The 15,393-nt window shown below is 20.5% G+C and overlaps 5 protein-coding genes across 5 annotated transcripts in view; 2 read left to right on the top strand and 3 right to left on the bottom strand. All coding sequences in view use genetic code 6, as the record gives it.

Annotated features, from left to right (window-relative positions):
- The window catches only part of TTHERM_00210500 (hypothetical protein), a gene marked incomplete at its 3' end in the record, with an annotated part of 3,089 nt that extends 324 nt beyond the window's left edge, over positions 1-2,765 (bottom strand). The window contains exons 1-16 of the mRNA XM_001007142.3: positions 2,130-2,765; positions 1,999-2,079; positions 1,863-1,952; positions 1,728-1,817; positions 1,541-1,630; positions 1,376-1,465; positions 1,216-1,305; positions 1,075-1,164; positions 935-1,018; positions 796-885; positions 655-744; positions 507-596; positions 361-450; positions 216-305; positions 69-158; positions 1-15 (exon numbers count right to left, since the gene is read on the bottom strand). The exon at positions 1-15 is cut by the window's left edge and continues 158 nt beyond it. Coding sequence (XP_001007142.3) covers positions 1-15; positions 69-158; positions 216-305; positions 361-450; positions 507-596; positions 655-744; positions 796-885; positions 935-1,018; positions 1,075-1,164; positions 1,216-1,305; positions 1,376-1,465; positions 1,541-1,630; positions 1,728-1,817; positions 1,863-1,952; positions 1,999-2,079; positions 2,130-2,740 — 1,871 coding nt within the window. The 5' untranslated portion in view covers positions 2,741-2,765. The remainder of the gene's footprint in view (positions 16-68; positions 159-215; positions 306-360; positions 451-506; positions 597-654; positions 745-795; positions 886-934; positions 1,019-1,074; positions 1,165-1,215; positions 1,306-1,375; positions 1,466-1,540; positions 1,631-1,727; positions 1,818-1,862; positions 1,953-1,998; positions 2,080-2,129) is intronic.
- Positions 2,766-3,907: 1,142 nt separating this feature from the next.
- On the top strand, positions 3,908-5,762 carry TTHERM_00210490 (hypothetical protein; the record flags this gene model as incomplete). Its single annotated transcript, XM_001007141.2, has 4 exons — positions 3,908-4,433; positions 4,653-4,852; positions 4,905-5,112; positions 5,167-5,762. The coding sequence occupies exons 1-4, from the start codon at positions 3,998-4,000 to the stop codon at positions 5,760-5,762; spliced, it is 1,440 nt and encodes a 479-aa protein (XP_001007141.2). The 5' UTR covers positions 3,908-3,997.
- Positions 5,763-9,787: 4,025 nt separating this feature from the next.
- On the top strand, positions 9,788-12,106 carry TTHERM_00210480 (transmembrane protein, putative; the record flags this gene model as incomplete). The annotated part of the gene is made up of 1 exon (XM_001007140.1): positions 9,788-12,106. One exon carries the CDS (start codon positions 9,788-9,790, stop codon positions 12,104-12,106), a length of 2,319 nt encoding a protein of 772 aa, XP_001007140.1.
- Positions 12,107-12,854: 748 nt separating this feature from the next.
- TTHERM_00209480 (translation initiation factor eIF-5A family protein) lies at positions 12,855-14,949 on the bottom strand (the record flags this gene model as incomplete). The annotated part of the gene is made up of 11 exons (XM_001007139.3): positions 12,855-12,921; positions 13,001-13,069; positions 13,147-13,236; positions 13,359-13,448; positions 13,571-13,660; positions 13,783-13,872; positions 14,004-14,093; positions 14,216-14,305; positions 14,439-14,528; positions 14,652-14,772; positions 14,865-14,949. 11 exons carry the CDS (start codon positions 14,947-14,949, stop codon positions 12,855-12,857), a joined length of 972 nt encoding a protein of 323 aa, XP_001007139.3.
- Positions 14,950-15,354: 405 nt separating this feature from the next.
- TTHERM_000209479 (hypothetical protein) overlaps positions 15,355-15,393 on the bottom strand; it is a gene marked incomplete at both ends in the record, with an annotated part of 871 nt that continues 832 nt past the window's right edge. The window contains one exon of the mRNA XM_012795382.1: positions 15,355-15,393. This exon is cut by the window's right edge and continues 167 nt beyond it. Coding sequence (XP_012650836.1) covers positions 15,355-15,393 — 39 coding nt within the window.

The raw sequence follows: 15,393 nt of genomic DNA, 5'->3' as shown, positions 1-15,393 counted from the left end.
TAAAATATTCGGAGTCTAAATTTTATTTTTATAAGTTAATCAATAGTTTTAAGTTATTAAAAATTTACTTAAAATGAATTTGTAGTTGTTAGAGTTATTTAAGCTAAATAAGCTCTTATTGGAGTTTACTGATATCTTCTTCAAAAATAAGAAAGCTTCTAAATTGAATGAAAATTTATTTTAGTTTTAAATTTTTTAAATTAAATTTGGATTACTCTAAATTTAGTCTAAGTTAAGTGAGTGAAGTCATTTAATTTAGAAAATATAGTTGTTGATCCTATAGAAACTAGTTTGGGGCATTTTAGCTAATTATTAATATCAAAAATAATATTTTTGTAAAATTAAAAAAATTAAATTTACCTAACATTTATTTGAAGCTATTTAAGGCTTTTTGATTAGCTTAAATTATTAATGAAACTTCTAAAAGCAGCTGAATTTATATCATTTTTTCTATATATTAATTATAATTTTTTTAAATTTATTTATTATTATTAGAAAAAATATACGACAAATCCATTTTCAACGATTTAAGTTATTTGAATTAAGAAATTTTAATGCCAAAAATATCTAAGACATCTTTTTTGATTTCATTTTTCCTATTTAATAAATAATAAAGAGTATTTTTAAAAATTAATGGTTTTATTTTTTGATTACTTAAGGCAAAGCTTTAAGTCAGTGAGTTAGCTCATTGACATAATATTGTTCGTTATCTTATTAGCCAGTTCTTAATTGATTTTATTGTTTCTATCAGATATTAAAGTTTATAAATATTATTATGTAATAAATATTTTTTACGTGAAACTCAATTCAAATTTCTTTAATTTTTAGTTTGAATTAAGACTCAATACTAAATTTTCGATATTCTGCTATTGAAAATTGTGAATGCTTTTATTTTAAAAAATTAGTTAAAAAAAAATTTTAAAGAAAAAATTACTCAAAATTTAGAATCAGCACCTCTAAATTAGTTAAATTTGTTAATAATTTGCTAAAAGAAATCTCACCATTAACGTTTGTATATCTTTTGATTGAAAAAAATAAATGTTAAATATAAAATTAAGCAAAGTATATATTTACTTAAGACATAAATCTAACTCTTTAATTTTACTACATTTAGATATTTCAGAGATAAGTGCTTTGACTTCCAATGTTTGAATATCATTATATCTTTTATTTAAAATATTCATTTTTATTTTATTAAATGAAATAATAATTTACGATAATTTTAATTTCAAAAATTCAATATCTTTCAGCTTTCCAATACCATCAGCCAGTGACTTTACTCCTTCTCCTTATATTTTGACACTACTATTTAATTTTATATCGTAAAAAAATTTTTATTTATTTATTAATTAATTCAGGATAATAAATTAGCTACTCAAAGTTTAATTTGAGTTCCTTAATCTTACTGCATTAGCTAACTGCTATTCCCAAATATAAAACACCATTAGATTGTATGTTGTTCGAGCTTAAACATAAAATATATTAATATTTTTGTTTATAAAATCTAAATTTTAAAGATTTTAATTAATAAATTATATACTTTATTTTTAAATCTAAATTCATTAATTCTTTGCAATTAGGTAAAGAATTTGCTAAATATTAGGCTCCAGTCTCAGTTATTTGAGTTTATCTAAATTTAGAAAATTAATTTTAATTTAAAATAAGATAATTATGTTATCTTTTATAATATTTTAATATCAAAGCAACATATATTATTTTAAATTTACTTTAAGTTTAATTTCAATGAATTTAACTTGGTTAATTGAGAAATAGCCAGACTTAGTTGGAAAACACCTTAATCACCTACTTCGTTTTTACTAAAAAGTTTTGAATATTTAATAGATAATATATTCTTAAAATACCTTAAATTTAAATTAAGCTCCTAGAGCTGCTTGCAGTAGCTCAAGCAATAATTTAAACAGAGAATTTCTTAGTGCTATATTTATGATTTCCTTTAAAAATGAATTTAGTGTGAATTTCTAAACAAATTAAAATAACATGAATTATAATGTCAGACTTTCAAGATTTATGCATTTTTCCACAATAGATTGTATTCCAGTAATATCTATTTATTCATTACTATTATTTTAATTAATATTAAGATTTATTTTTAAAGAAGAATAAATTACAGCTTTTTGCAAAAAGAAATCTTGGTCACTAAATGGAAGTTTTGCTTGATTTGATATGGTGGAGAATATTCTGCGAAACATAGAGTTTTAAGATTTTAAAAATAAAGGGTTTGGTTCAGTTCCTGCACATAAAATGTTGAAATGTTTTCTTTTTAATGTCCATTATATAATGTAGATTAGTTATCAATATTTATTTTATTAAGAATTTATTCTGATTTTAAATTTGTTTCATTGTTTCTGTTTTAAGTAACCTAAATCTATTTTGTAGGTGATGGATTCTATAAATAAGTTGATTAATCTTTTTATAAAATGAAACTAAATTGCTACAAAACATGCTGCTAACAAGATGGATACAATGAATCATCTTTGATATCTATAATTTTTAAGGGTTTAAAAGGCTGTGTTGAAATTCTTAAAATCAAATTTGCTTTTTTCTACCTATGTATGCAAGAAATTAGTAAAGAATTTCTATCATTAGCCAAAAAAATTATTTTTTAATATTAATTTTTTAAGCTATTAATAATTTTCTTCATATCTTCTTTTAAAATGCAATCCTATGAAAGCTTGTTTTATATTTTTTAAATCTTTTCAATGCTTTGATTTTTTCCCATTGACGTATTTATTTCTTTGTTGTCTGATATGTTTATTTTATAAATTTATTTATTTATTAACATTATTCCAAACACAATTAATATCAAACCTAAATTTAAATGTTTCTTTTATATAAAGCTAACTAAATTTAAAATCTAAAAAATATTTTAAAGATAAATTACTATTTTTTATTCGTATTGAATGTATTTTTGATAAAATTATAAAATCAAAATTTAAATTAATTAGTAAAATATTTATTTCGAAATTATTTAAAGCACTTTTAGCGATAAACATTAATAATTTAAGAATCGATATTAAAATAAATATCATATTACTTTTTATTACACTAAATGAATATTTAAATAAAAAATTGCAAATATATTTATGATTACAATCAATCATTTTAAGATAAATACTTGATGATAATTTATTGATTTTTTAAAATTCTATTTAGATTATTTTTATACTGAATGAGTAAGCAAGCCAAAAGACATTTGATATTTTTGTTATAATGTTAATAGATAGATTTATTTATATTAAATTATATTAATATTTTTAAAAGTAACATAGCAGAATCTCTCATTCTTTAAAGTGTTTTTAAATGAACTAACAGAAATATATTTTCAATTTATAGAAAAGAAGATATTTTTAGATAAATATAATATTTATTAAGCATAGTTTGAAGTATAGTCTTTTATTAATATATATTTTTGATAAATATTAACTAAAAAATCAAAGAAGTATTTATTAGTAATATAGATATATCTTTTTGTATTAATTATTAAAGGAGCAACAAAAGAAATCCTAAAATTATCAAATAACAAACATAGTAATTGCTGTTTAAATATTTTATATTAGTTTAAAGCAACCTTTAGATGATCATATACTTCTTTTATAAGCTTATTAAATTCTATTTCTAAAAGGATAGTTTTCCTTAAGAAGTTAATGAAGTAGGAATCTTTAACTACATTATTAGATTAACTTTTGATGCATCTATTACAATTTAATATTTCGATCTTAGTAGCTTTCAAAATTATAAAATTGAGCTTTTTATAGAGCTGACTAAAGTGTTTATCCCTATTTTTTTGGTTTTATTAACAGATGAAATGATTATTGCAATAATAGTTTATGATATGATTATACATAATATTATATTTACTTCAACCTATTTTTACAAATTCTATTTGAAATACCAAAAGAATTTGCTTCTAAATTTAGCATTCTACTTAGTATTTGGTCCAATTTTTATATATCTATTCATAAACGACGCTTTAAAAATGGTTTTATTATTTATTGCTTTCAGAATGTTGATCATATACTTGAGAATAAGATAAAATTTCTATTAAAATAAAAAGAGATTTCAAAAAGATTGTAAAAAAGCTTTGGTTTTCTAAGGATAAGCTTTTATTAAATGTATTTATGGAGGAAACAAAAAGAGCAAACCTATGCTGTATATTTAAAATATGGGAAAAGAAGTTAAAATTTTAGATTTATTTTAGAATTCATTCACTTAAATAAATATCTCATAGGGTAAATTGCTTGAGCTCTATAAAAAATAAGGAATTCTAGTTATTTTCTAAGATCATTTTGTCACTAACAAGATTTATCTTTATCATATCGGTCATAAGAGATTGATTAATCAATTTAATATCAAGGCAGATTAACTAGTACCAAATGATTAAGACATGCTAGTCGCAACTAAATATACTTCTAGTAAATTTTAATATAATTATGAATTTTGCCATCTAAATTAAAAAATATCTTCCATAAAAAGTTGCTTGATAGTACTGATTTATAATTAGTGTTTCATTCAAATCTTGAACATTTAAAATAATCAAGCAAATTTAAATAGTTTAAAATTAAATTAATTTTGATATTTTCATCTTTTTTTTTGCATTTACTGAAAATGATTTATTTTAATAATTTTAAAAGGTTATTTGACAAATACAATGAGTATAGTAAATCTTCTAGATGGACAAGTTATGTATTTATGTGAATTAATGTGCAAGATTCATTTATTCATTAAATTTTAAGAATGCTATTACTTATTTTTTACAGAAAATGATTAATTGTATGTTTGGATTTTCAATAAAAACTTTCTTTCAGGGTTTTAAAAATGGTTTTATGATGAGGTAAATCAAAAAATATTATTTATTTTTTTTAAACTAATTTTCATTTAAAAAGTAAAATTAAGGTGAAAACTTAGAGGAATAATAAAATTCTAATTAGCCAAACAGTGAATTTTAAATTGGACAAGATTAGCAAATCGAATTAGTTATCCCAGAAAGAAATCAGAATGAAATAAATGAGCAAATAGTTTTTAACAATATCCAAAATAATATAAATTCTTTTGAATAATATAAATAACATCAAAAATTTAACTTGCCTAACAGTATAATATTTTTTTTTATTTTAGTCTAATTTAATGAAAATATTTTTTATTTAGATCTAAAAATAGATGAAGAAAATTAATATAATTAAGTGGAGTGGAATTAGTCTAAAGATGATAAAAATCTAGAAAAAAACATTTTCATTAAAGATTAAATGACAGATTCGAATATTGATACAGATTTGATAAACCAGTAATAAAATTAAGTTTAAGATGATTATTCTTTAATTCAATAAGAGAACAAAGGAAATATCGATTCTATTAAATCAATAAATCAAAAGTTGCATATTTGCAGCAGTAATCCTAATCTAACGATAGAAATAGTCAGATTAAGTGATAAATTAGTACTAATCAACAAAGGTATTTAATAACTTTACTTTGATCTTGGTTGCTAAGAAGTTGTTAAGAAGTAGTCAGATTTTCTACTAGATGTAAGAATTAAAAAAATTTAAAATTGTGAAGGGGGCTATTCTGTATCTAATGATTTATTTAATGAATATTACAATTATGAGTCAAAAATATATTAAAGCTAAGGCTATTTATCTTTTGCAATTGCAAACAATGAATTTACTTCTCTACTTTATGGTGAAAGAGTTTTTAGGTATTACTAGCTGTAAGAAGATACCTGCATTTTTAAAAAAAGATTAAGATGAAATAAATAAATAAATAAACTAAAGCTTTTTTGACATTTTTTAGTCTTTGTTATATTTTCTGCATAAAATACGAATGAAAGTTACTAAAAATTTAGATGTTTTGTAAATTATTTTGATAAATATCTCAGTAATTTTCATGTCTTTCAAAAGAGTAATTAATATTATAATAAAAATTTTAACTTTGCTTTTATTAAAAAGGAGTTTTTAAATATAAAATAGAATAGCTAAACGCATATTCTTGCTTTTTTATGTCTAAATAATGTATTTAAAAGTTATTATATATTTGTAGCAAATAAATAGCTAGCTATTAAACAAATCTGATTTCTCAGTTTACTAATTGATTAAGATACGCATTAATCATTTTATATGACAATATATAAAATATATTATTATAAGCTAAATCAATAAACAGAAATTATTCATTAGAATTTAAAAAATCTTTTAAAATGAAAGGAGATTTTAATGGTTAGTTTGAATATTATTAAAACAATTTTGATTTTTATTATAACTAACTAACTAACTAATAAAATAAATTACTTTAAAAAGAATATTAACTAAAAATTCATTTTAGTAAAATAAATCTATGCAAATTAATTAATCAGTTAAATTATAATATTTGTATGTTTATATTTTTCTTTTGTGAAGTATTTTTAATTTTTTATCATTTCTAAAGTAAGAGCCAATACAATTGCATTTACTTGTTGGCTACTTTATTAACAGCAATTAATCATAAAAATATATATTTATTAAAACATGATTTTTTATTTTTCAATTCTTTGCACCAAAGTTGATTAAATTTCTGATAGAAATTAGAAGATAGTTTACTAATTAATTTAAAAAATTTTTCACATCTCGTTTATTTATGAATAAAATCAGATCTATATTTTATTGAATTAGTTTTACTATAAATAGTTGGTTGAAACAATAAAGAGGAATAAATTTCATCAAAAATTTTAATTTATAGTTAAAAAGTAAGTCACGTCACCTATATATGTATGTATGTTATGCAGAAATACACAAAAGTTAAATAACAAAATATGCATGAGATTCATTAAAATTTAAATATTCGGCAAGCAGCTAGCTGCGTTTTTTAAATATTTAAGAACCACTTACAAAAATATTATTTTATTTTTAGAATAATTAAATAAGCAAAATATTATTTGCAATTATAAATTTTACAAAAAATTCATTTTAGTAAAAAATAACTATGCGAGTTAATCAACTAGGGGATAATATTTATTTGTATGTTAATATTTTTTTTGTGATGTATTTTTTAATTTTTAATAATTTCTAAAATAAGAGACAATACTCTTCCTTGTTACTTTGCTGATTTATAGTAATTAATCATAAAAATATTAAATTTAATTTGGGTGGATTAGTTAAAGTTCTATTTATAAAGACATAATTTTTATTTTTCAATTAAATATATTCGCTTAAACCAAAGTTAATTAAATTTCTGGTAAAAATTAGAAGACTTTTCAAAGATTAATATTTAAATTTCTTGACATCTTATTGATGCGTAGAATGATGTCTATATATTACTGAATTTATTTTATTATCAATAATTAGTTAGTTCAAACTATAAAGAGGAATTCATTTCATCAGAATTTTTAATTTATATTTAAAAAGGCATTTATTACAATATCAGAAATTTAACAAAAGATAGATATCAAAACATTCAAGGAATTTATTAAAATTTTAATATTCAACAAGTTGATAGTAATATCTATGTTTTTTAAATATTTAAGAATCACTTAGCAAAATAAAAATTATTTTATTTTAAGAATAAATAAAAAAGCAAAATGTTATTTGCATTTTTAAATTTACAAAAAATTAATAATAAATCTATGCAAATTAATCAGTTTTATTTTTTTTTGAATGTATTTTTTAATTATTTATAATTTCTAAAGTAAGAGCAAATAATTTTCCTTGCTTGCTTGATTTATAGTTATTAGTCATTAACATATAAAACCTATTTTGGGTGGATTAGTTAATGTTCTAAAACATAATTTTTATTTTTCAATTAATTATATTTCTTTACACCAAAGTTGATTAGATTTCTGGTTCAAATTATAAGATAGTATATTAATTTTAAATTTAATGACACCTCATTGATGAATATAATGAGATCAGTATATCGCTGAATTAATTTTACTGTCAAAAATAAGTTATTTGAAACAATAAAGAGGAAGTAATTTCATCAGAAATTAATTTATATTTAAAAAATCACATATGTATGTTATGCAGAAATTTAATAAAAGATAAATATCAAACAAAATATGAAAGGAATTTATTATAATTTTAATATTCAGCAAGTAAGTGGCTAGAGATCTCTGTGTTTTTTAGATACTTAGGAATCATTTGCTAATATTTTATTTTTAGAATAAATAAATCAGCAAAATATTATTTGTATTTTTAAATGTGATTAAATTTGTAAAAATTAGTTTTGAAAATTTAAATTCCCTTACACACAGATGTGATTTAAAATTTTTTTGATGAGTATTTAAAATAAAAAAATTTCAATTTTTTTGTTTTCTAATCCTTTTCCTGAATATAAAATTATTATAAATTTATATGAGTACACGAAAATGAATGAATCTATGCTTATATTTAAAATAAATGAACGCTAAATTTAAATAGATTTTAGAAATGAGAGATTATCAATTCAAATTAGATTTCTTAATATGTAAAGCAATCAATTTTTAAATGCTAACTTAATTTGAAAAGCATAAGCCATGAGAAAAGCAACCACACTACTTTTAATAAAATATGAGTTTTAATACTTGCGATACAATTATTTTTAAATTTTTTATATAAATTATATTTGATAATATCTTTTATGATATTTAGCTATTATTATTATTTTTAATTTGTAAAAAATAATTTTAAATACAAAGTATTATTTATAAAACTTAGGGGTTTGTTTCTAATAATAAATTATATTATTTATAAAACTTAGGGGTTTGTTTCTAATAATAAATTAAAATGAACAAAAATTAGGTACTTTTATTAAAGTTTGTTTGTTTTATTTATTTATTTACTTTTATCGAAGTAACATTTAAAAAAAAATTAAATTTTCTTATTTTGTAAAACTAAATATATTTTTTTCACTTTCTACTTTTTATTTTAACACTTATGGCTTACTCTCTATTCCTAAATAGTTAAATAAAGATGGATAAATTACTTAATTATTTAAAAAATTTGAATAAAAACCAAACAAATATTTTAAGAAAACAACGAAAATCTAATAAAAAATGTATTTAGCAAACAAACACTTATAATATTTTTTACATATAAATTATCTTACTTAATTGTATTAAGTCTTTGATCTTTATAAATTTCAGTAAGCAAAAAAAGGAATAATTCAATTATTATTAAGCCAGTAATTTACTTTTTAGCTATTATTACCACCAAATGAAAAAAAAAATAATCAAAGAAAAGCAAAAAAGCTGAGGAAAAGTTATTTTATTATTTTAAAATGCTAGGTGAAAATCATGCACTTATTTTCTATTTTACTCTTTATCTTAAAATAAGTAAACTAACTAACTTAATATATTTTTAAATGTAATCTACTGATTTATGATAATTAATAGCAGAAATAATTTAAATGTAAATAATCAGTATATTTATAATTAAAATGTAGCGATGGCTTTTAAAATAAGCTCAAGTATTAATCTCTATACTAAACCTGCTAGCTAGACATATTTGAATTTCTTATAAGGATCATTTCTAATTATAGTTTTTTTTTTAATTTCTTATATTTCTTTCCAGAAAAAGTGTAATTAATATCATCAAACAAATAAAATTTAAAAAGCAATAAAATATATAATTTAGATTAAATAAAAGCATAAAAAGTGAAGAAAAGTTATTTCATTAAATCAAAATCAGTAAATGAAATAACTAGCAGATTTTTTATAATTTGGCCATATATTATATGTTATTAAATCTGCTAGTTTAATCAGTAATCTAGATAATTAATTAACAAAAAAAATCAATTATTAAATAATTTCTCCTAAAACTAAAAGATGATTTCTAAAACAAACTCAGGTGTGAGATCTATGCTAAATGGGCTAGACATTTTTGGAGTTCCTATCTAAATAAATTTTCATTCAAAAGATAAATTTACAACAAGGCTTGGCGGTTTTGTTTCTTTGATTGTATTTGCTGTACTTGTTTACATGGCTGTAAGTTCTGTTTTGATCATTTACAGAAAGGAAAACCCTTAAGTAATTCAGTAAAATGAGCTAAAAATACCTTCAAGAGTGGACTTAAATAGAAATAATTTTATTTTTGCTTTTGGTATTTTGGATGCTAACTAAAACCCTTTTATGGATGAAACAATTTATAAGGCAAGTGCTTAATTCATGCTGAAAGTGCCTGTTTAAGATAAAAATGGAAATACTAAATATTAATCAGTCTTTAGTAATATAAAAGTTGGACCTTGCACTCAAGAACTATTTGGTATTCCTTCACTCTAGAGTTAATTCACTGCTATTTACAATTATGATTAGCTTTATTGTATTTAAGACATAGATAATCTCTACTTAGAAGGTTAAGTTGAAACAAATATTTATTCGGGTATTTTAATTACTATCTCTACTTGCTAGGGAAAAGGCTGTGCAGATCCCTAAGTAATCGAAAATAAAATAAAGAATAGATAAATGCATGTTTATTATTCAGATTATATAGTTTAAGCTGAAAACTATTAAAATCCTTTTATACCATACGCAAGTGGTACTTACTACAGCGTAAATACAAATGCCTTGTAAATAGTATCTTTCACATACATGAATACCCATGTAAACGATGATATCGGATTGATAGGTTCTGATATTTAATAGTAAAGTTAATTGCTATTCTCTTAGCAGTCAGCTATAACAGGATAAGATACTTCCTTAGGCTTTTTCAAACTTATAATATATTTGGAAAAAAGCAAAGAGTTAAATATTAATAGAACATATACTAAGCTGAGCTCAGTCATTTCTTAAATTGGTGGTTTTTACAACATATTGTTTTTTGTTGGCTGCATACTAGCTAAGCCGTACACTTCGCTTCAACTTAAAAAAGAGCTCATCAACTAAACGTTTACTTTTAGTATGAAAGAAAATAAAATTGATGAAAGCAATTAAATGACTAAACAAGGAGAGTAATTTAAAGATTACATTAAAGAAGAAAAATCTAAAGTGAATAACAAGGAAAATCTCAAAAAAAATGAAAAAATAAAACTTCAAAATTCTATAATCTAAAACGTGAGTCCAAAGGTAAGAAGAGATGGAGATAGTCCAATGGCTAACTCTTTAATTAGCAAAAAAGAAGATAGTCCTAAATAAAACTAGTAAAGTGGCAATATTTCATAAAGTTCTGATAAAGACTAGACTTTAAAGTATGAGTTATTTTAAAAGATCAAAAAAGGTATCAGTCAAACCAAAAAGTTGAGTATTTAGCTCAAAGATTTTATTTACTATTACTTTAGCTGTTTTAAACGCAATAAGGTTTCAAACTTTATAGATTTCAGCTAGCAAAAAATAACAGAATACACAGATATTAACTTTATTGTCAATAAGATTTTGGAGTTTGAAAAATTCAAACATCTCTTTTTAAATGAAAATCAGCTATAGTTATTCGAATTTATTTCAAAACCTAAGGTGTCATAGGAAATAATTGACATTCATTTGAAATAATTAAAGTAAAAAATAAAGCTATAATAAAATCAGCCAAATTTAAATTAATAAGTATTAGACACTTCACCCAATAATAATTGTTAGTAATAAACTGAAATATGTGGCAATTAAATCTAGAGTTCTATGTCACTAAGCCCAGAATTTAATCTACTCAGATCAGTCAATTATAATGAAGATGAAAAGGTAGAATAAACGCTAAAAGCATACTAACAAATTTATAAGAACCAGCAAAATATTTCAAGCATAGATATCAAATTACTTAAACTTTTAGATCGAAGTATCGCTAAAAAATTAGAGAGATTTGCTTAATAATAATAATAATAATAATAATAATATTAGTTACCATAAAAATAACTATCTAACTTTGAAGATTTGTCAATTTAAAATATCAAAAATTCTTAGAATTTATAATAAAAATAATATGTTTTAAGTAGATTTGTTAACTCTGAAGGAATGCAATCTCCTTTATCTGTTAATGATAACAGCTAATAAAATAAGAAATTTTAATTGAAAGATGAAAATTTCTAGACTCCTGAATTAGAAGAATCAAATGTGCTGCAAAAAGAAGATTTCTTACGCCTAAATAAATACAAGCTAGATAATGGACCTAAAAAAAATGTATTATTTAATAGTACTATAAGTAACAGTAATTCTAATCATTGAATTTTTATGTTTATATTAATATTATTTTTTCTAATATTTTAAAGATAAATTATTTTTTTATATGTGTTTTATCTTTGTTTAAAAATGTTTTAAATTTATTGTTTTTGCCCAATAATTAAGATAATTTTACAAAAAAATAATTCAAATCCTTTAAAATTTTAAGAAAGGAAATCATTAAATATAAGTAATTTGGTTCTTATAAAAAAGGCATTAAATTTAATCTAGATAATTATTTTTAAAAAATATACTTAGTAAATATTTTCAATTTTTTTATTCTAAATATTAAGTGTCACTATCATACATACATACATACATACATACATACATACATACATACATACATACATACATACATACATACATACATACATTATGTTTTGTGAACAATTTTTTATGGAGTTTTAAAAAAATTTCAAATTTCTACTAATCTTTAAATCTTGTAAATTGTTAAATATAATTAATTGAAGATACCTAAAGATTAAAAAAGTAAATTAATACAGTTTTTATTTTGCAAATAGTTAATATAGTAGATACAAAAGAAAGATTTTATCCTATATAGCATATATATTCAACATTTTATTAATTTTACTAAATGATAATTAAATTCTGATATTCAATCAATTCTTTTTTATGAAATGCAATTAAAGATTAAAATATATACTCATTATAAAACTTTTATATTTTATATTTATTGTTATAATAATATGTAATGTTAATAAATTAATATTTAATTATTAATTTTAGTAATTCAATCTTCATTTTCTACAATTAATTTAACTAATCTTTTTATTTTTTAAGCCAATCTTTTGAAATATCTATATGTTTTTTCAAATTTAAATTTAATTTTTAGATAAAAATTATTTCTAATATTATCAAATAAAAAAAATTAATTACCCTATTTTTAATAACTTTATGTTTTTACAGTTAATGATTTCACTTGATTTTAGAAATATATCATCATTACTAAAAAAAAAGATATTTTAATTAATATCTTAAATACTTTAATTTAATTTTTTTCAAAAATAATAAATAAAATTTACTCTGATATAAAACTTAAATTTGTAAGTTAAGAGCATTTACTCAAACCTAATCCAATATTTTATGTTCCTCTATCACCAATTTCATTTTCCCTTTTCAAACAAAATAAATCAATTTATTCACTATTTAAATTTGATTTGAAATTTAAATCAAAGTAAAAAAAGTAATTCAAACTTTTTAAGTTATCAATAAATAAATATAAAATCTTTTTTACTAAATATCAAAAACAAGATTAGTAAGGAACTTGCAGTTCCCAAGTGCTGTACCAATAGTAGAAGCTCCATCATCCCCAATTTAATTTGAGCTTTTATAAATGAAAATCACTTAATTAAAGTTAAAAGCATTTATTTTATAAATTTTAAATTTATTTAATTTAGTTTGAATGAAAAAGTTTTTCATAATTTTATTCAAAAGTAATAAATTTACCCTATCAAAAATTCTAAATTTGTGAGTTGAGTACAGTTACTCAAACCAAATCCAATATTTTGTGCTCCTCTATCACCAATTTAATTTTCCCTTTTCAAACAAAATAAATTAATTTATTAACTATTTAAATTTGATTTGACATTTAAATCAAAGTAAAAAAAGTAATTCAAACTTTTTAAGTTATCAATAAATAAATATAAAATCTTTTTTACGAAATATCAAAAACAAGATTAGTAAGGAACTTGCAGTTCCCAAGTGCTGTACCAATAGTAGAAGCTCCATCATCCCCAATTTAATTTTAGCTTTTATAAATGAAAATCACTTAATTAAAGTTAAAAGCATTTATTTTATAAATTTTAAATTTATTTAATTTAGTTTGAATGAAAAAGTTTTTCATAATTTTATTCAAAAGTAATAAATGAGATGAATTTACCCTATCCAAAATTTTAAATTTGTGAGTTGAGTGCAGTTACTCAAACCTAATCCAATATTTTGTGCTCCTCTATCACCAATTTAATTTTCCCTTTTCAAACAAAATAAATTAATTTATTAACTATTTAAATTTGATTTGACATTTAAATCAAAGTAAAAAAAGTGATTCAAATTTTTTAAGTTATCAATAAATAAATATAAAATCTTTTTTACGAAATAACAAAACCAAGATTTGTAAGGAACTTGCAGTTCCCAAGTGCTGTACCAATAGTAGAAGCTCCATCATCCCCAATTTAATTTGAGCTTTTATAAATGAAAATCACATTTAATTAAAGTTAAAAGCATTTATTTTATAAATTTTAAATTTATTTAATTCAGTTTGAATGAAAAAGTTTTTCATAATTTTATTCAAAAGTAATAAATGAGATGAATTTACTCTATCCAAAATTTTAAATTTGTAAGTTGAGTGCAGTTACTCAAACCTAATCCAATATTTTGTGCTCCTCTATCACCAATTTAATTTTACCTTTTCAAACAAAATAAATCTATTTATTCACTATTTAAATTTGATTTGAAATTTTAAATCAAAGTAAAAAAAGTAATTCAAATTTTTTAAGTTATCAATAAATAAATATAAAATCTTTTTTACGAAATAACAAAAACAAGATTAGTAAGGAACTTGCAGTTCCCAAGTGCTGTACCAATAGTAGAAGCTCCATCATCCCCAATTTAATTTGCGCTTTTATAAATGAAATAATTAAAGTTAGAGACTTTATATTTTTTTAATTTTAAGCTTATTTAATTCAGTTTGAATAATAAAGCTTTTACATAATTTTTTTCAAAAGTAATAAATAAAATTTACTTTTTAATAAATTTTAAATTTATAAGTTGAGTGCAATTCCTTAAACCTAATCCAATATTTTAAGCCCCTTTATCTCCAATTTCATTTCCAATAGAAAAAGGTTATTAAATTACCAAATTGTTCTGGAATTAATGATAAAAAGAGGAAACAGGGTGTATATTAAATATTCAAAAATCAGATATTGATTGAATTATTAAAAATTAATAATTATGAAAATACCTAAAAATAAATAAAAATTATTTATATAAATATAATAAAAATAAATTTTAAGATGTATTCTGAGTGCATTTATATGTGCGAGTTTTTCTATTCTATTCTATCACCAATTTATTTTCCACTTTTATTTAAAAATTATTTAAAATAATTTATTAAAAATAAATAATGACAAATTTTAATGAGTTTTGAAAGATTAATTATTTATATTAAAAAGATAAAATAAAAAAAGAATACTCTAATCTTAAGTCTAAACTTTTGAGATTAATTAGATTACTCATTGTTTCTTCTTACAGAATATTTCCTTAAATTTCAA

The sequence above is a fragment of the Tetrahymena thermophila genome, assembly GCF_000189635.1.
Source record: "Tetrahymena thermophila SB210 genomic scaffold scf_8254815, whole genome shotgun sequence".
Lineage (NCBI taxonomy): Eukaryota > Ciliophora > Oligohymenophorea > Hymenostomatida > Tetrahymenidae > Tetrahymena > Tetrahymena thermophila.
Note: the sequence above shows the minus strand (reverse complement) of the source record. Positions and strands in the feature narration are given on the sequence as shown.